The sequence below is a fragment of the Rhinolophus sinicus genome, linkage group LG02, assembly GCF_036562045.2.
Source record: "Rhinolophus sinicus isolate RSC01 linkage group LG02, ASM3656204v1, whole genome shotgun sequence".
Lineage (NCBI taxonomy): Eukaryota > Metazoa > Chordata > Mammalia > Chiroptera > Rhinolophidae > Rhinolophus > Rhinolophus sinicus.
The window spans coordinates 154,608,334-154,629,872 of record NC_133752.1 but is presented as its reverse complement, the minus strand read 5'-3'; the positions used below and the strand labels follow the sequence as shown (position 1 = coordinate 154,629,872).

General features: G+C 33.5%; 1 protein-coding gene across 1 annotated transcript in view; it reads right to left on the bottom strand.

The window, feature by feature from the left end:
* ADAMTS20 (ADAM metallopeptidase with thrombospondin type 1 motif 20) overlaps positions 1-21,539 on the bottom strand; it is a 151,445-nt gene that overhangs the window by 48,414 nt on the left and 81,492 nt on the right. Inside the window, 10 exon segments of the mRNA XM_019748447.2 lie at positions 11,691-11,867; positions 13,366-13,527; positions 14,329-14,619; positions 14,727-14,891; positions 15,662-15,769; positions 16,391-16,510; positions 17,955-18,119; positions 18,617-18,781; positions 18,917-19,127; positions 20,686-20,812. Of these exon segments, the coding sequence (XP_019604006.2) occupies positions 11,691-11,867; positions 13,366-13,527; positions 14,329-14,619; positions 14,727-14,891; positions 15,662-15,769; positions 16,391-16,510; positions 17,955-18,119; positions 18,617-18,781; positions 18,917-19,127; positions 20,686-20,812 (1,691 nt within the window).

The following is a 21,539-nucleotide window of genomic DNA, read 5'->3' as shown; positions in this document are numbered from 1 at the left end:
AGAAAGTGAGTTTTTTTCACAACACAGTTTTGTCCATGTTTTGACTTAAAAATTATTTTTAAAATGCTCAAAGTTTGAGAGACAGAAAAAGTTGGAGATGGCGTTTAATACCTCAAAACACACAAAAAATATCTCTAACGCTCTCCTCAATGTAGACCATATAATCATAAAGGGCTTACTTCTATTTTTAACACAATAGAAATTTGGATATTAGGATGTTTTTCACATGTAAATTATGTAAAAACAAAAAGAGCTAGACTTTCTACCACAATATGCCCACATACTATAGTTGGTGAAATGAATTATAAATGAGAATTCTAATCTTAATAAGGGCAGAAACCACATCTATAAATGTTTACTGAATGAATGAATGAATGAATGCTATGAAGAAAAAAATGAGCAAATATATACAATTTTTTAAAATATGCAATCTGTTTTAGCTGAATGAGGTAGAGTTGAATGATCTTTAGTTCCACAAAAATAACACAGCAAGTAAAGCTTCATGTAACAGATCTCTTTCTTAAAGATTTGTATTGTTGTTGTTCTGATTCTATGGGGTGCCCTGTAGAGATAAGAAGGGCTTCCTGGTTTCATCTAAGGTTGAGATCTTGCCAAGTTTAGCAGAGAAATGCTGATGGAGACAGGATTCCATATAAGCTACTACTGAGCTTGTTTCCTGACTCTGAAGAATGTCTAGAAGTGAAGGAAGAGCCACGCATGATTATCTTCCCTTAGATGTGAAAATTCTCTTAAGGTAAACTAATAGACAGTGAAGAATTTTCCCTCAGATGAAAGGATGTGAACCCTCTCTGGTGGCAGAATAGAGTCATTTGTTTGTTAGTGTGGCAATGTAAGTTTCCTTTTATTCTTTCAGTCTAAAAATAATATATTCTCACAGAGCACACATTACCATTTACACACAATTTGCACACTTTAATTCTCACACTATACTGAATAACATTCCAAACAGAATGATTAATCATTATACACACAAAATGCTTTTAGGCTCTACCTATCGAATATATTTGGGTTTGTTTGTAGGTAAAATCTACTATATTAGAAGAAAACTTTCCTAAATATATGTTTATATCACCCCAAGATATTACAGGCTAGCTATAGAAATACTTCGTGGGCCTTTCTCTGACAAATTTAATTATTGCATCCAAGTTCTCTTTCCCAGAAATTTGACTTCTTGCTGTAGTATTTGCAGTTAAATTGTTAGTTGGAACTAGTTTATTTAGAGTAGTATTTTTTTGCCATTAATATCCCAGTAAAGGGAACATTTGTCTCAAAATAATTTGATAGTCACCTGTTTAAGTATATCCTTTTTAATATTTTTACCAGCTGTAATATGAACTCTATATACTTATCTATTCATATTTTTATCTTCCACACCTAGAGCTATGTAAATACCACTAACACACTGTATGGCTATGTAGATATCTACTGAATGAATAAACTTAAAAGAAATTCATGACGATTATAAATCGTGGTTTTCTTTGTTTTTTTTTAAGAACTGGTACAGGGATTGGCTCATCTTTTCTTAATTAAACTAGCAAAGTACTAGCAAATTTCCTCTCCTCAAGTTACTCTCTTTTAAGTCATTTAAAAAGAAATCTTCACTATAGACACAAGCCGTTAACCATGCTGTTCTCTCCGTATTTGTCCACTTAAATTCTCTCTGAATCTCTCATCTACATATGATACTTATTGAGAACTGGAAACACCTTTACTATTGCTACTTTTAAGTAGTTATGGCTGAGACTGAATGAATGACAGTAAAAGACCAAAATGTAACAGTGACATTCTTCAATATATATACCCCCCAAGGGATTTGTACTCAGAACCAAAAATTAACTCCTACAAATCAATAAAATAAAGCAGAAAACTCAACAGAAGAATGGGCAAAGGGCTTCAATAGGTACTTCACAAAAGAGGAATAAACATGAAAACACAACTTAATGGGACATCACAAAAGGCAATACCACTACACATCCACTGGAATCACGAAGATTGAAAAGTCTGATAATACCAAGTGTTGCCAAGGATGTGGAACAATTAAAATTCTCACACAACCACCTTTAAAAAAAACTGTCTGATAGAATTTATTCTACCTGAACATATGTATACACTAAGATCCTGCAGTTCAACTCCTGGATGCATATACACCCAATCTCCATACACATGATCCCCAAAAGACACATGTGAGAAATGTTCATAACAGCATTATTTGCAAGTCCCAAATTTTAAAAAAACAAACCCAAATCCTTGTCAACTGGAAAATATTCATACAAATCATATTTAGTCAAGTCATACAACTGTATATTCATACAATTAATACTGGATTGCAATGAGAAACTACAATTAAGGGGCGGCCAGATGCTCAGTTGGTTAGAGCACGAGCTCTCAACAACAAGGTTGCAGGTTCAATTCCCACATGGGATGCTGGGCTGCCCCCCTGCAACTAAAGATTGAAAACGGCAACTGGACCTGGAGCTGAGCTGCACCCTCCACAACTAGATTGAAGAACCCTGGAGAAACTTGTAGCTGATGGGCCCCGGAGAAACACACTGTCCCCCAATAGTCCCCAATAAAATTTAAGAAAACTACAATTACACACAATGTGAATGAATCTCACAAACCTAATACAGTGGTATGTCAGTTTTCAAACCTCTCTGTTGATGAACATTTTGGTTTATGAACGCCGTAAACCCGGAAGTAAATGCTTCAGTTTTCGAACACAACTCAGAAGTTGAACATGTCACATGGATTTCACTGAGTGCAAGATCCTGAGGTCTAGCTATCGGCTGTTTTCGAACGTATCAGAACTCGTGGATTACATTCAAAAACCGAGGTACCACTGTATTGTGATTCTCACAAGCAAAATTCCATTTAGCTGAAGTTCAAAGGTAGGCAATTTATCTATGCCATTTGATGTGAGAATAGGGGTGACCTTTTGGAGTAACTTTAAAGGGATACATCGGGCATTTCTGGGGCTCTGATATTATTGGTTTGGGTGCTGTCTACACAGGTGTGTTCACGTTGGAAAATTCATTGAAATTTTGCTGGATGTTATATTTCCATAAAAGTTTTAAAATTCAAACTCCAGCCCAAACTAATTTCTCTCTTACTAGAGTATAACTTGCTTCAGTGGATCTTGTTTCATATTTTTTATGTGTTATTAGCTTTATCTACTGTATTTGGATTTTTACTTCCTTGAGGAAAGGGAATATGTATTTATTATTGGATAAGTGATAATGACAAGCAAAGTATATTGAGCCTTTTTGTAGCAGGTTCTGTGCCAACCACTTTACCTATTGTTCCATTTAACCCTAAAACAATGTCCTCTTTGGATAGCTACTATTTCTAAGAAAACAAACTCTTAGAAATGTTAAGTAATTTGTCAAAGGCCACTCAGTTAAATAGTAGTTGGCTCAAACCTAGGCATTCTAACACATCTCACTCAACCACAAGATCTAGGATAGACTTAATATTTAACATTTCTGCAGGCTTAAGAATAACGTATCTTTTCAGCGGTATTCAAGTATGTCAAGAACCAACTGGGAACAAAGAGATTTGGAGATTTCCCTCTCTTCTGTGAATACCACCTCTTGCCCTACATATTCTCCCTTACTTTGACATAGATCAACAAACAACAATGTTCGTAAGAATGGGAAGAAAAGGGAACCCTCTAATACTTTTGGTGGGATTGCAAATTGGTGCAGCCACTATGGAAAACGGTTTGGAGTTTCCTCAGAAAATTAAAAATAGAACTACTTTACGACCCAGCAAAATTCCATTTCTGGGTATTTATCCAAAGAAATCCAAAACACTAATTTGAAAAGCTATATGTACCCTTATGTTCATTGCAGCACTATTTAGAATAGCCATGATATGGAAACAACCCAAGTGCCTGTCAATAGATGATTAGATAAACAAGATGTGGTACATTTATATAATGGAATATTACTTGGCCATAAAAAGAATGAAATTTTATCATTTGTGACAACATAGGTGGACCTAGAGGGTATTATGCTAAGTGAAATAAATCAGACAAATACCATCTGATCTCACTTATGTATGGAATCTAAGAACAAAATAAATGAATAAACAAAACAGAAACAGACTCATAGATACAGAGAACTGATGGTTGCCAGAGGGGAGGGGGGTTGGGGAGCTGGGGGAAAAAGATGAAGGGATGAAGATACACAAATTGGTAGTTACAAAACGATCATGGGGATGTAAGGTACAGCATAGAGAGTATAGTCAATAATACTGTAACAACTGCGTATAGTGCCAGGTGGGTCCTAGAGTACTCAGGGGATCGCTGCATAAGTTATATGTGTCTAACCACTATGCTCTACACCAGAAACTAATATAAAATATTGCATATCAACTGTAACTGAAAAAAAAAAGTAACTGAAAAGAAAAGCCTGAATTCTGGGCTCTCAAGATGGATTTGAGGGACCATCAGGTCTCCCCGCTTCTCAGTTGGTGCCTTAGCATACAATAAACCTTTCCTTATTCCAAAATTATAATAACAACAACAACAACAACAAATCTTCAAACTCTTTTGGTAAATGAAAGTTTACATTTCTTTTGATAAAACCAGGATTATGTTCTCTCGCTTGAGACTAGTACAAAATCAGTTCATAAACCATCAAATGGGCCTCTCAACCTGCAGTTTGCGATCCTCGTCCTCTCAAATTTCCTTGACTCATTGTCCAAGCTTTTCCTGTCTTCAAACCCAATCTTTACTGCTATCGTTATTATGGTTTTTCTAATTTTTCTACTGCAAAAAGGGCTTGTTCCACATTTGCTGATTTTTTTTCCCCTACAATAGTGATAAAAATGTCATACCTAATGGATAATTTTAAAAAATAGACGCTTTAAGGTAAGTGAGACATTTAAGAGTAGATGAGAGAGCAACTGATTTTGAAAAGTCCTACTAATTTCTAGTGTTGTGATCGTCACCATAAACAACATGCCAACTATAAAAACTCTCGGAAATGTGAATTTTTTAAAACTTTGACGCGAAATTTTCTCATCTGTTTAAATTGAATTTAATACCATTTGTTAAAATATAAAAATATAACTCCTTCCAGTACTTTTCAAGAACTCAATGACATCATGGAAAATGAAAATTTGTGAGACAAATTTCAACAAAAGTTTTGAATAATTGGTATGTTGGATTTAAAGTCAATTACTAGTATATGAAAGAAACATCCAGTGATAAACTTTGCTATATAAAGGCATGCATTTTTGCAAGGTAATTTTTTCAGTTATGGAAGCTACTGATATTAGAAACAACCAGATTTTTGAACTGCTGTAACAGTGTTGAACCAGGATTTTCAAAACTAATGAAACATTCTACCACCTTTGAAAAAATGAGATGAAAGAAAAGTATTCAAAGAGAAAAGTATTACTCATAAAATAAATGTTTATTATATATTCATCTTATCCTTTTAAATTCATGTTTGTATGTGTTCTATAAATCACAAAATATATATGTTTGTTTACAATGTACAAATATATAATAAATATATATAAGGGTACATGCTCAAAATATTTACTATGGTATATATGATCAAAAAATAGAAATCAACTGTCTAGAAAATGTTAGGCAATAGACTTAAAATTATTAATGTGAAACTAAAATATGATTTTTTTCAAACTACTGAAAGTTGATATAAAATTATAACAAAAATTTAGGGTATCTAAGTGTACTAATATTAACAATGCCTATATATCTTATGTAGTCTCATCATATAACACAATGATATTGTAGCATTAACACAATGAAAATTGAGAATATGTTCTAAAACATGAACTTTTATTTTTCCAGAGATTCTTAAACATTCCAAAGCATTATGCCTGGAAAATAGAATTACCATGAAAACATCAACATTTTCATTTTCTTTAATATACAAATATAAAGAAAAATATGGCATATCGCCATTTCGAGTCAGGATGTTTTTTAGTTATTTTAAACTCTACGTTCTAACTTCATTCAACATAACTCACTCACAGAAAGTCTCTTCATTCATGATCTCATCATTAATTAGTTTATCTACTTAAATTTTTCTTTGGTCATATATTTCAAACCTGCAAGGCCCATTTGTGTATCCAAAATTATTTTCAAGGTACCATTTCTAGGGCAAACTATAAATCCATCCACATTTTCCCTTTTGGTGAGGCATGAAATCTATACTTATACTCTGTTTCCCTGAAAATAAGTCCTTGACGGACAATCAGCTCTAATGCGTCTTTTGGAGCAGAAATTTTATAAGACCTGGTCTTATAGTAAAATAAGACCAGGTTTTGTATTAATTTCTGCTCCAAAAGACGCATTAGAACTGATTGTCCGTCAAGGACTTATTTTCAGGGAAACACAGTATGCGCAATAAAGGAAGATGCTGCAAATGTGCAAAGGCTAAACTATTCTTCTAGCGTAGGGGTTTAGGACGGCTCATCTCTTGCCAGGATATAATGGAATATATCCTACTAGTTTAGGCTTTCTAAAAGGATCCAGTGGAAGAATTATTATGTTGTCAAGTACAATTCTCATGACTAATTCTTGGATAATTATAACCTATTAAGCCACCAATATTATGAATCTTCAATGTTATAAACCATATGGTTGTTACTGAAATGAGAAAGAAATCCCACAGTGCATTCCAATCATCTGTTTAGTACATTCATCACTAAACTGCAAACTTCTTGTACAAAGGAATCGTGCCTGCTTTATCTCTAATGACTAGCACAATGCCTGATATGTAGGAGATGTTCATAATTTGAGGGAGCATCAATGAATGTAACAGAGGATAAAGTAATAAATAGAACTTATTAAAAGATTTTTATAATAAATTTGGAATCAGATTTCCAGCCTATTTTTCTGCTTATGTGTGTCTTTTCCAAGTTTTTTTTTTTTAATTAAAGTTTATTGGGGTGACAGTTGTTAGTAAAGTTACATAGGTTTCAGGTGTACAATTCTGTATTACATCATCTATATATCATATTGTGTGTTCACCATCTGGAGTCAGTTCTCCTTCCATCACCATATATTTGATTCCCTTTACTCTCTTTTACTACCCACCGCCCCCCTCACCCTCTGATAACCACTAAACTATTGTCTGTGTCTATGAGTTTTTGTTTGTCTTATTCCTTTGTTGTTTTCAGTTTTATATCCCACATATCAGTGAAATCATATGGTTCTCGACTGTTTCTGTCTGACTTATTTCACTCAGCATAATAATCTCAAGATCCAGCCATCTTGCTGCAAATGGCAATATTTCATCTTTTCTTATGGCAGAATAGTATTTCATTATGTATATTTACCACATCTTCTTTATCCAATCATCTATTGAAGAACACTTTGGTTGTTTATAACTAATTACTACAAATGTTGTTACTGAACTCTCTTCCTTTACAAAAAATTAACAGTTTCTTGACACCATTTCCCCCCACACATTACCTTGTTCTCCTTCCTGGAGGCAGTTACTCCTTTAGAAGTAATGGAGGCAGTTACAAGTTTCTTTCTGAGTACATTCCACCTTGAGTGGAAACTACCTTAAAAGGAGCAGCCCAATCCCTCTTCTCAAACTCTCAATGTTCTTATTACACAAAGCTGTTAAAATCAACAAACTGCAGATTTACTGGGTTTGTTCTACTAATGCATACTCACTTCCGGAAGTGCTTCTGTTTATTGCATTCCCTTGTAGAGATTTAGTATAGTATTTATGTCTTTTTCACAAAATGCTACAGAAGGGTATTCTTTAAAAAAAAAAAAACAAAACACTTTGGGGGAAAGCACTAGAGTCAAGAGAGTTCAAATGCAATCTTTCATTATTTAAAAACAACTTTCTCATTTTCATATGAAAAAACAATATTTAATGGAAAAAATACTCTCTCTACCTTTGTTGGATAGTCATCAATCCCAGAACACACTGGAATACACATTGTTTTCTTACCAAATATGATTTCATTCTATGTAGGCAATAAAAACGTTCTAGGAAAATGAATCACTTAAAATGAGACTTAGTGGGAAAATTGAAAGAGATTAATACAGATTTATTTAAAGACCATTTGTTGGAACAGTTTGTTACATGTAATATTCCTTATTTTATATGAAAGAACAGAGAAAAATAAAACTTCACTTACCTTTTAAAGAGTATCTTGGTCAGAAGCACATTTATTTTTAACTTACTAAATAAGTTTCTGTGTATCATAAATTTGTATTCATTATTTATAATATATAAAAGGAAATAGAAACTTTCTAGTATTTAAAAATTGATAGCTAAATAAATCATATATTAACACTAATGTTTGTTTCTAACCGAATTCTCTGAAAAATAGCAGTAGCATATACATATACTAAGTAAAATTAGGAAAACATGCTATTCAACAGTTAAATGTTTAATAAATGAGCAGTTGTTATTTAAGAATGATAAACCAGCAAAAGAAAAGAGGCATTCATTACAATACAATATCTGTTCAGTGACTTTAAACATTTTAGGTATTGATCCAAGGAGTAAAAATACAACACACACATATGAATTATGCAAAGCACAAAGCCACAACACATGTCATTAATAAGCACGGGTTAAAATACAATCATTTCACAACGACTAATCACAAAAATACAGTCATTAAATTAACAGACATAGGTTAAGATTTATTCCTTTCTTTAATCATGCTTATAAATTATTACAAGAGTTTCCACAACGTGGAGAATATTTAAATGTATATTAACTTTCTTCTTAGTTACACTTTAGTGATGTAGCAGTTCATATTTTAATTTTGCTTTAAAATGAAAAAGGTTTCTGAAATTTCATGTCATTCATATATATATGTATGTACATACATATATACACACACACACACACACACACATTTTTAATGTTCTAACCTAGTGAATTGGACCTGTTGAAATTAAAGTTATATATGAAAGAATATTAACCTGATATGTCAATAGAGGTATTCTGAAGTTTGGCTAATATATAGCAACACTGAAAGAGGTAAAAGGTTATATCTGGTTTTAACAAAACTTCAGATCCCTTAAACTCTTTTAATATAAAAGGCTAATTTAAGGAACAAAATCCTTCATATAACAAACCCAAGCTCTCCAATGATATATATGTTCTTTATACACATAAAATGTAAATAAATAAGTTTGTAAAAATTCTGATATAAACCTTTGTGATTTTTAAAAAATTTATATTCAAATTATCAGAAAAATCGAAATTATAGTTCTTCACTAGTGCAAAGACTGAATTATTCCATGAACTGCTTTTGGAATAGACATGTAGTAAGCAATGACTCGTGTATTTCTGTTTTCCTATTTTGTAATTTGTGGTTATTGTTTTCTTTATTTGTTTTCGTGAGGCTGAAAAAGTCATCTATGCCCAGGACTTTAATGAACTTCAAGGTTTTTCACATATGACATCATTTACATACAAAAACTTGTGTGATACAGTACATTGGATTACAGTATTAGACACATCCAACACAATGCAAATATTGTGTGATGCTGTACACCTTAAAATTACACATTATAGGCCAATTACATCTTAGTAAAGTTGGAAAAAACTTGTGTGAATACCATAGTGAATATATAGAGAAGGTTGATAAAACATAAAATGTTTTAAAAATATTAAACAAAGGATTAAAGATATCTAAAACTGACCCCAAATGAACACTTGTAATTAAAATATTCTATAACTGTCAGTACATTTTATGCTGAACTTAAAAAGCATTATCAAGTTTATTAAATAGAACAGAAGTCAGCAAACTTTTCCCACAAAGGGCCAAATAGTAAATATTTCAGGCTTTGAGGGCCATATAGTCTGTATTGCAACTAATCAACTCTGCTTAATAGTGCAAAAGCTGCCATAAGTAATACATGAAAAATGTACATGACTATGTTCCAATAAAACTTACTTACAAAAAAAAAAATACTAGGCAGTGGGCCCGATTTAATCCATTGGCCATAATTTGCTGACCCCTTAAATAGAAAATCTGATTCAAAAACACTTTAGGTTCTTTAATACCTAGCACAAAGCAGGAGACATAGTAAATGTTTCATGCTTTGTGAATTAATGAAATCATGGGTGAGTAGGGAAAACAAAAACTTTGTGCTCAGAAACAAATGCCATTACAAAGCTTTAGGAGTCTGCTTTCCTAACTGAGGCAAAATTCCAAAAGGCAATCCATAGCATTATTGAACACTAGGCTTGCAAATTAAAACCAATAAAATGAAAGAAAATGTAACAGAGATATAGTAAAGAGAAAGTGAATTTCCAATTTCAGGTGGCTAACAAAAAACTGATACCTATTTGTGGTGAGATTCTATAGTATTTCAAATCTCTCCAACTAGACTGTACACTCGATAGGGGTAAAAAGCATGTGTTTATTATTTCTGTGGCACAGTGCCTAGGATACAGATGGGCAGCAAACATTAATATGTGAATGCTTTCTATGGTAAAATATGCTTTTGTTAATTCCCACAAAGTGATGGTTCTTTGAGGCAGCAATTTAAGGTCCTCCTATAAAGTTAAAATGTTCTATTGTTTTGTATCAGTCACACTTTGACTATAAAGATGAATTTCAACCTGAACTAGAACTTGACCTACTTTTCAAATAACATGAGATGAAACTTGGGTTTACACATCATTGTAAACTTTGACTTCGGCAAAGCAAAACATCAGGGTTGTTTAGGAAACCAGGGTTATAAATATTTTCCAAATGAAGAACTGTTTAGTTTTATAAATTTAATTATAAATAGCTTATAGACTCAAATCAGTTTTCACCTGAAGGAAGTATACTTGGTTATGCATGACTTAAACTATCAAAAGTGACCAAAATGCTAATTTCAATTCATGTGTATATATATATATATATATATATATATAATTCTTCAAAGCCAAGGTATTTGAAAATGCTAGAAAAAATAAACCATTCACAAGCAATATTTATGACTTTTGTCTATGGCTCCAAAAAAATAAACAGAAATTAAAACATCCCCAAAACATAGTAACTCCACATAGTGGAAGAAATGAATATTCATATAAATTACTGTACAAATCATACTTTTCCATGATGTATGTAACAAATTGTAAACAATTAATTTACTTTATGTAAGTAAATTTCTATCTTTTTTTTTTTTAATAATTTCACATTTCCAAACAACATACTAAGTTTAACAACGATTAAATACAAAGTTTTAAAGAACGTTATTTGCTTTTGGATCAGTTACTGGACATTGACAGACAACAGAAAGCCACATACAGTTATACACTCAAACAAGACACAGCCTTAATTTGCCATTGTTACAAGCACAATGTTAACATTATATACAAATGTAAATAGGGCAAGCCAAAGATGTACTGGAGAAAAATATTTCCATTAGAATAGTGCTATGGTTCAAATTTCACTTAAAAAAATAAATACATATAAAACTATTATATATATATTACAGTCCTTGAAACTGAATGGATTCTTCTTCCAAACTATCAAATGTAACAACACAAGCCAACATGGCCAATGCTGTGCTTAAAAAAAAAAAAAAAAAAAAAAAAAAAAAAAAGTATCAGAGAAGATAGTGTGCAACACAATTTATAAAAAGAAGAAATTAAAGGAAAAGGGACATAGTAAAACAAAACAAAAAGGTAAAAATAAGAAGATTATCGTACCGATTTCCATGGTCCCCGATGCCATGATACAGCATCAGGGCAAGCATGCACATGACACTGAACCACACTAGGTGGCTTGTTTAAGATTTCACAGTTTTGCTCCTGTGACATTTGACCATTGGGGAATTGACATATTACAAATCTTGATTTTATTCCTCCTCCACATGTTTGTGTACACTAAAAATGAGAAGAAAATTCAAAATAATGCTGTTTTAAAAAGAATCTTTATATCATTTTTCTCAATGTTTAACATGTAATTAGTAATGCTAGAGTTTAAAGTTTATCCTTTTTTCACAAGTCTCAACATTTCTTCTGGGGTAAAAAAAAGATAAATCTAAGTATTACTTCCATAATTCAAAAAACAAAAAAACTAGACAAAATTTTGAGAATTAGTACCATAAGATATTTCACTAAGATATCAAGAGTGTATAAGATAAACTCTTGGTAGGTTAAGGGCCTGGCAGGTTAAGCCAGAAACAAAACTGATTTATTTAAGTAATAAGTATTAACTACATAATGTGTGGTATCCTCTCAATAGAGTAGCCAATGAAAGCTAAAAAAGCTGATCTAAATTTGAAAACATGGAAAGATGTTCAGTATATATTACATAAAAATAGCATGTGGCAAAATAGCATGCATAATATGAACCTATTTCTGGACCAACATGGAACATAAGTCGGGCAGGAAATGTACCAATATATTAAAAATTCTTATTTCTATGTAATTTTTCATATGATATGAATTGTCACAAGCATGTCTAAATTCAGAAATAAAAATTTTACTTTTATTTTAGAAAATAGCAAAAGTACATTTTTAAAATGTCACTTGACTGTTATTAGCACCTGGTCAGAAATGTATCTTTAAACAATGATTTTCTAAATTTCCTATGAAGAATAAATATGTACTGATAATCATTAAGCAAAAATATTTGACTAATTAAATTAGGCTGTTTATTCATCCAATATAAGTCTTTCTTATTCTTTCTCATCCATAATGTATGTGAGATTAGTATTTAAAAAATTATCTTCATATCCGAAGTACCTACCGTGTTTCCCCAAAAATAAGACTGGGTCTTATATTAAGTTTTGCTCCAAAAGAGGCATCAGGGCTTATGTTCAAGGGATATCATCCTGAAAAATTATGCTAGGGCTTATTTTCTGGTTAGGTCTTATTTTCAGGGAAACACGGTAGAAGAATGCCAGGGCATGAAGAAAGTGCTCAATAATTGACAACTGTTTTAAAAGATTCACTAAATGAATGGTTCAGTAAAAGGATATTAAAAAAAATGTCTATGTATCAATCTACTTTTCTATCTTCTGCATCAGTCCAATTGTCTAAGAAATTAAAACATTAACATACTACTTTTAGAAAGGTATTAGGTTCACAGATATATTGGCTAGCATAGGTCGGTGCAAAAGTAATTACAGTTGAAAAGGTTAAAAATAATTGCAAAAACCGCAATTACTTTTGCACCGACCAAACAGATTCTGTTAAAAAATATGGAGTACATATTTCCTATCACGAATGAGTGATATATACCATGACAGAAGACCGATGAAAATAGCATGGTTTTAACTCAATTAAAAAAAAAATCTTTATGGTATAGTGAGGTAAGATTATTTCGGTCTTCAGAGATGTCATAATCTCCACAAGTTTAAGACCCATTTTGACTTACTTCTCCCCAGCTTCCGTAGTTCCACTGTGGACAAGGTCCTGAATCACAGTGCTTTGACTCGGGGGGTTTGGAGGCTGCATCACAGTAGCTGGCGCTTTCTCCATTTTCATCCTGGCAGACCACAACTCTACGCTGAACACCTCCAGCACAACTGCTAGAGCACTGACAACGATAAAACACAAAAACTACAGATTCCACATCAGAAAATTACATGGGGAATAATAGGTAATATTTGGACTGAACTTCAAAGACTCCACATTAAAATCTCCCTCTTTGGAATCAGAATTTGAATCAAGAACACTTGAGTTTTACTAGGGGGTTCATTACAATTTGCTGATAAAAAGGTGAAGTTTTAAAGCTTGCAATAGGAAATTCACCTTTGTCCTAATACTTAATACTTAATTAAGTAAAAAATAGCAAATTCACTTTTGTCCTACTACTTAATACTTTAATACTTAATTAAAGTTTTAAGGTGTCACTGAAGGAATAAAAAGAATAAGAGGTATTGTTAAGTTACTTATTTTTATATTGGTGTTTGTCCTTATTTTATGTCATTAATATCATGTAAAATATGAATTACAATTGTACCTTTTGTAATTTAGCATGAATATACACCAGTTTACTACATTTCTATCATGGTAATTTCTGGATTTGATTTCTTTTTTCATAAACATTTATAGTCTTACCTCTTAAAAGATTTTCTTTTGTTTGTATTACAGTGGACTGTAACCTGATTGTTTTTAAGTGCATTCCTCTGTAATCATAATATCACATTAGTGTATAATTCAATAGGAACTCCAGGGATTTGTAATCTGCTCAAAGATTGCTTAATCCTTTTAAGATTTAATTTATTGATCTTTAGATAAATCTAGCATTAAAAGCATTTGATATTATTACAAACATATCTGTTAAAAGGCTACTATAACAAAATTACAGAATTAATATAACTCAATGACAGCTTACTGATCCCCATGGTCCTATTCTCCATTGGTTTCCTCTGATCGACGGATGGACCCCCTGATTTTGATTATCTTCTGGTTTGTGAGTTAATGGAAAATTCCTGCCTGGAAAACGGTTTGGCTGCTCAGAGGAACTCGGAAAGTTGCTGTACGTGGGTAGGCAGGCTGCCACATTACATTCTTGTTCTATCGAAGGGCGAACTTCAGGGTCACAGTAATTCTCATTAGTTGGCTGATGGTACTTGATGCATAAAACTTGTCGAGTTGTTTTTCCATGGCCACAGGAAGCTGAACACTGATCACACATTTAGACAACATTTATAATGTAATAAACTGCAATATTATACTATCAACTATTATATTTAAATTTTTCATTTCTTTTTTAATCATAAAAATACTTACAGGTGACCAATTCCCTGTTTGCCACTCCCCGCAAGGGCTAAAACAGACAGCTATTTCAGCAGGTCGAGGTAAATGGGCACAGTATGATTCATCTGCTATTCCATCGTGAGCATCTCGACAGCTTACATAGCGGGCTTGATTACCTCTTCCACAAGAGGCAGAGCACTTAAAATTGAATTATACCAAGATGTTATTATAGTACCTCTCCCACTTTCTTTATACATAGCTGTTGCTCACATTTCTAAAATATAAAGTTTCTTGAAAAAACAAATTGTAAATGATATCACGGGGCATCATGTCTGATTTAATGGCAGGACAGTGAATATCTCACTCAATTTAAATAATAAATTTAACAAATCAAATATTTACGATAATGAGAACAAAACACTCAACTTCCTGGAATACTGATTAGTTATTTACAAAATTAAAGATATGAAAAGCATTTTATATAAGAGAATCTTAAGATATTTAAAATATCCTTGAAAGACTTAATAGAGTAGATATGACCCTCTAATTAAATATTCAGAAAACATGCGAAGCTTAAAAATATGTTCCACATACAGTTGTGGAAGCAAACCTTTCAGTTTAGAAAAATGACATGAAACTGTTGGTAGTTTAAATAAAGGCTGATAAAATGCCAAATAACACATCTGCTTCTCATAAAAACTTGTGACATAAATATTATCCCCATTTTGTAGATCAGAAATAGACCCAGAAAACTTAAGTTTCTTGCCCAGAGACATAAAGTTCTTCAAAGGCACAGCAGGATCTGGCCATTAAATTACCTAATTCTAAACCCCAAACTCCTTCCACACCACCAAACTACCTAACAATGAATCCATACATCAATTTGGCAAATCTGTAGCAACCATTTTGTCAATGTCTAAAAGCTTCTGATAATGCAAACACTCTACGTCTTATAGGAATTCACTTACTGGGGTCCAAGAACCATGTCGCCATTGTGCTATCTTTCCCATGGGAACAGCTGGTAATGAAGTCGCCCCAATTTTAGGGATAATTGGGCAAGGTGTCACTATACAGTCCTATTAAAAAAAAAGGGGATCTCATTAAACATTAATTGATTAATCACTCTGATTTACATTAAATCCTATATTTCATTTCTTCTTCTACATGTTTAATTCAAAAACAGCTGCATATTACATTACAAATAAACAATGTAAATTTTTTTATTTTTTAAAAATACAAAGTACTGTAAGGGCTTGAAGTATATAATATGGCTTCGAATCCTAAACTTTGGATCATTCTGTTTCATAGTTGAAAAGTGAAAGAGCAGTAGTCCTTCAAAAATACCACTAAGCCGAAGCATTCTGAATGAACACAGACACTACCTTAAACAAGACGACACACTTTAAAAGTTCATGATATTCATAGTAATAGATATCCTTCTTCTGCAGTTCAGTGGATGGAAATATATGTTAAATCAGTGATCCAATGGTAGATAAAGAGTAAAAAGTCATTAATTAAAACTATGAAGCTGGGAAAACCAAGAACGATAAATTCTCTTTGATGCACATACATGCACACATTTTTAACGCATATAAGTCTAAGTGGAAAAAATACATGCAGAAATAATTTTAACACATCAATAATCCGCCTGTGTCATAAATCTTTTTGTTTATAATCCAGGAAGAGCTGTCCTTTACCTGCCTGTCACTAGGGCGACTAGCTTCATGGCACATTCTGTCATCTAACACTGCACTGAGAAGCTCATTGACACATTTAACAGCACGCATCTGATACCCATGTCCACAGGTGGCTGTGCACTGAAGGATATAAACAGATATCAAACACCATTATTATTCAAAAATTACATAAACTCAATTTTGTTAATGAATAAAGTTAATGTTTTCAGTAGATCTTTTTATTTGTTCTTTACAACCTATTCCAGACTTAACATTAGCAAATTTACTCTCTCTATATACAGAGGGTGCCACAAAAATGTATATACATTTTAAGAAAGGAAAAAAACTATTAAAATTGTAATACTCAATATATACCAATAGCAAAAGATGAATACCAGTCACGTTTGACTTCTGCAATTACAAGAGGTGCTCAAAGTGGTTACCATCAGCGTCTAGACAATTCTGATTACGGCAAACTACTGCTTGAGCAACGTTGACCAAAGTGTCCACTTGTATACATTATTTTTGGCACCCCGGTATTTATTCAAATTGTTATAGATACTAATACAATATTGATGTTAAAATGGACAGTTATTATCATATCTTTAAAATATTATCATGTAAAAATATCAATGGAGACCTAATACTTTGGAGGCAGAGTCAATACAATTTAGGGAAACTACTTTTCAAAATGTACCTGGTATATGTTTGTCGTTTAGTATGCTAAGTGAATTGATTAACTGAACTATGGTGTTGGAGGATGGCTCTATGGATACCCTGGACTGCCAGTGAGACAAACAAGTGGTTCCGAGAGCAAATTAAGCCTGAAATGTCACTGGAGGCAAAATGACAAAACTGAAGCTGTCCTGCTTTGCGTACATCATGAATAGGTAGGGTTCTTTGGAAGAGACAATAATGCTGGGAAAAATGGAAGGCAGCAGGACAAGAGGAAGACCACATATGAGATGACTGACTCCATAAAAGAAGCCATAGGCATGAGTCTCCAGGACCTGAGCAGGGCTGCTGAGGACAGGACAGTGTGGACACCACCCATTCAGAGAGATGCAAAATCGGAGCCTGCTCAATGGCATGTCAATTTCAAAGAGATAAAGAAGGAAGAGCACGCGATAAAGTTAAAGGAAAAACAAGAGAAGTTTCCCCATCAACTGTGGTAACCTCCCAGAAGATCATGAGCTGCCCACCTTCAGCCAGCCTGACCACTGCTTGTCCTTCAGATTCCTAGCTGCCTGTTTGGCAAAACTTCTCAACAATGCCTCTTCTAACTACAGTCAAGATATTTAGACACAGTACATGAAAATATTTACAGGTTAAACAAGGATGACAAAAGCATACATTTGTAGCATTTTGATCAACAAAAGTAAATTCAAAAATGAAGCTGAAATAGTTACCATAGCAAAATTAACAGTACTGACCACACTTTGTAGTACAGGGTTTACTATGTCAGTGGTATTTTTCCAAAAAAAACGATGCAAATTTAGGTGCATCCACAAAAAAATGAATATACCACATGTGTACTATTCTGTAAAGATGGATTAAATCAGAAAAACCCTAGTCATATACTCACAGAGCCCCATGGTCCTACTTGCCAGGAAGCACATGTACGCAGCTCACAGGGTCTCAGAGATTCAGGTTTGGTACTTGGATTACAGAAGCCATCGCTCAAATGATCATCATTCAGTTCACACCACACCTGCCGCTGCTTTGTTCCTTTTCCGCACGTAACAAGACACTGTAAGAACACAACTGACGGTTATTTATTTTCAGTATTAACAGAAATGCCATACAAAATGACACAATGATCAATTTGTATATTAAAATGAAGTTGAAAGACAACTCCTAGGGACATTTCCCTTCACTTAACCAGAGATATTCACTGGGTAAGATCAGCCACCCCAAAGTTGCTTCCTGAATCCCATATGATGTCCATTTGTCCTAGAAACAAAGGTACAAAACTAACCTTAGAATAAGTATGTATCTCAGGCAAGTGTGAACAGTGGGACTTTCTTACGAAAGTGGTTATAGATTGAACAATAGTTAAGGTTACTGTTAACCAGATACTGTAAATCGTTTATTAATTTTTAATTCATTAATTTTTATTGCCTTGATGATAAAGTTATTTACAAAATGACAAAAGCATTAATATTTTAGAATTACATAAAGCCTTAGATTGCAAAGCTTTGCTATACAATATCATAACAGTTCTAAGCCTCATGTGATGAATGTTACCTCACTCCACTCACTAGTAGCCCAACTGGGACAGGAAAATTCATTGCAATTCTCTATTGTCACTTGGGGAAGCTCTTGGCATTCTCGGTCAGCAAGACGGTGGCCGAAGTTATTTATACAATAAGAGTCTCGAGATCTTTCCCCTCCTCCACAACTCCTGGAACACTGATTTTTTTTTTTTTTTAAAAAAAAGGGTGACAAATGGAAAAAAAAATTAAGAAAAATATACTTTAAGAGTTACAACTATTTAACTAGAAAACAAGAGGGTAACTTTTCTTCAACAATACTTTGTATGTGTACCTGGGACCATTCTGAATAGTGCCATCTTGTTAAGACACAGTCACCATGGCAGGGTTCTCGGGTGGGAGGTTTAGGTTGGTCACTGCAGTAGTGGCCGTCCACTGGGACAGTCTGTCCTTTATGAATGGAATACTTCATGCAGTGGACATACAAGACCCTATATCCTTGACCACAACGGGATGAACATTCACTTTTGCCAATGATGTGCCACCTGGAAAAGAGAATGTTATCCCACTTAGCAGGTGTGCCAATTAAGGCAATTTCCAAACTGGATTCAGAGAAACTTGTGCATCTGATTCAACTTTTAAAAGTCTGTTATAGTTGATAAAGAAGCCGTCTGAAAATATTGACATATCATGGTATTAGAGATGAAATGTTCTTAGTGCTCATATAGCCCACACTTTAATTTTATAGATGAGAAAATAACCCAGAGGTGTTGTGTATTCAAATAGTGTGAACACTTGACTTTTTGTTAGACACATTACTTGTTTCCCCAAATAAATTCGAACTTGCTCTCCAAATATATAAAAGAGTAGCTGATCTGGTGAAAGCTGGAGACAGAGAGCCAGCACTCTGTCTGTTGATCTTATCTTGGCATTTGGTGGCAGCTTCGGAGTTATGTCCAGGGAACCCCAAGCTTCCCCAAAGACCTTTGAAAACAAGTGGTGTAGATCAAGATTGCCCAATTATTTAGTGGCAGATTGAAGTCTATAACTGAATACATTTAACTTGTAACCAGGTAGTGTCTCTCTCTATATATAGTTGTTATGATCACAGAATATTTGGGGATCTGATTACATCGATAAAGCCTTTAAAAGTTGGCAAACTAGATTTTTGTCAAGCATATCACATTTTCTCGTTAATTAATGTAATCTATTTTCAGCCATGTTCTCAAGGAAAACATGTTTTCCACAAGTAAATTTGCAGTGGTAGCCAAATGACTCCAATATAGTCCCGCAAGCTATCAGACAACCTGATGCACCCGTATAACAAAGCATAGAATTCATGGAGTTCATTTCCAGCCCAATCGCATCTCAAGGATTTTGTTGTGTTTCATTCCTCTACAATGCGGTGATGCAACTTATACAGGCAATTTTACCACGAGGCTTTCGCTATATGTCTTCAAACATCATAAAATACAAAAATTTTCATTCTTGCTAAGAGAAGGTTCTCTCCATCCCTGAATGCTAACTGTCACTCGCTAGATGGGGTTATTGTTCTTTGATTTATTCTAAGACAAATGACAAAGAAACCTAATGACAAGGAATTTAGGTTAGAAGTACAAACTTCCCTGCCATAATCTAGATTCATTTCCTTAACATTTAATGGACAGAATATTGACAAAATTGATTTCTCTATCTATTGATTCTCTAATCCTGAAACTTTAAAAGTTTATTGGTTCATAAGTTCAATGGGAATTACAGAATCATGCTACAAGATTTATTATTTCAGATCTTTAAACCATAGATTTTTAGAGTTTACCTGTATTTATTTTAAAGGCAAATTTGTTTCTATTTCCTATACAAAATATTGAGGCCTATCTGCTGGTATTCAGGAAAGACTATGAACAAAAACTCAAACCAAGTGCTGAGTTTCACAATAAATTAGTGAACATGATATTTTATAATGGTAGGGACAGAGGACAGACTTTAATTACATGTCCACTGTGTGCCAGGTACTGCATGAGATGCTTTATATCTTATCTCACGTATTGATTTTAACCTGGTTACATTATACACTGGTTATAATATACATTATTCCTCTTTTACCTTAGTTCACAGTCTATATTGCACCTTTCAGTCACAAACAATGGAAGTGGCAGGTGGTCACATCTTTGATCGGACATTATCATATGATCACTCTTACGTATGCAGGTAATTTTTCTTCTATGAAGACCTTGGCCAAAATCAAACAAAAATTAAAAATGAAAGGAAAATTCACATAAGTAGATGTTCCTTAATTATTTAATTCTGGTAAGAGCATAAAGGATTCAGTTAAGAAAGCAAAAAATTCCAATGCAGCATACAGGAAAGGCTAGCATATTAATCTAGTCAAGAATGACACTATACAATAAGTAAGCTGAATCCTGAAATATAGAAAAGTTTGCTTAGTGAAGAGACAGAAGGAAGGTGGGACAAGTATGGATGGAGTCGTTGTTAGTGGAGAACTGAGTGGCCAGGGTTGGCACTGATGCTATAGGGTACACTGTGTTATCGTTCCCCCATTATTTGCTTCCCCTTTCCCTGTAAGAAAACTGTACATCTCCACTTCCTTCAATGGTACTGTAACTTCCCACGGGAGGAGTACACGTCCCTGCCCATTGATATCAGGCTTAGACCAACCAATGTAAGGGGTTTTGACCTATTCCAGTTCGAGGCAGAAGCTCTAAAAGCCACTGTAAGTCCTGCCAGCTCTTTCCCTTTCCCCTCTGTCTCTTTAAGACAACCTTTCTCAGATGGGGCTGATCTTTCAGCCTGGAATCACAAATGAAAAAGAATGGACAGGCAACAAAAAGGTCAGTGGTTGTCACAAGTTCAAGGGGAGGTGGAGGGAGGAATTTTTAGGGCGGTGAGATTATACTGTATGATACTGTAACAGTAGATGCAAGTTATTATACATTGTT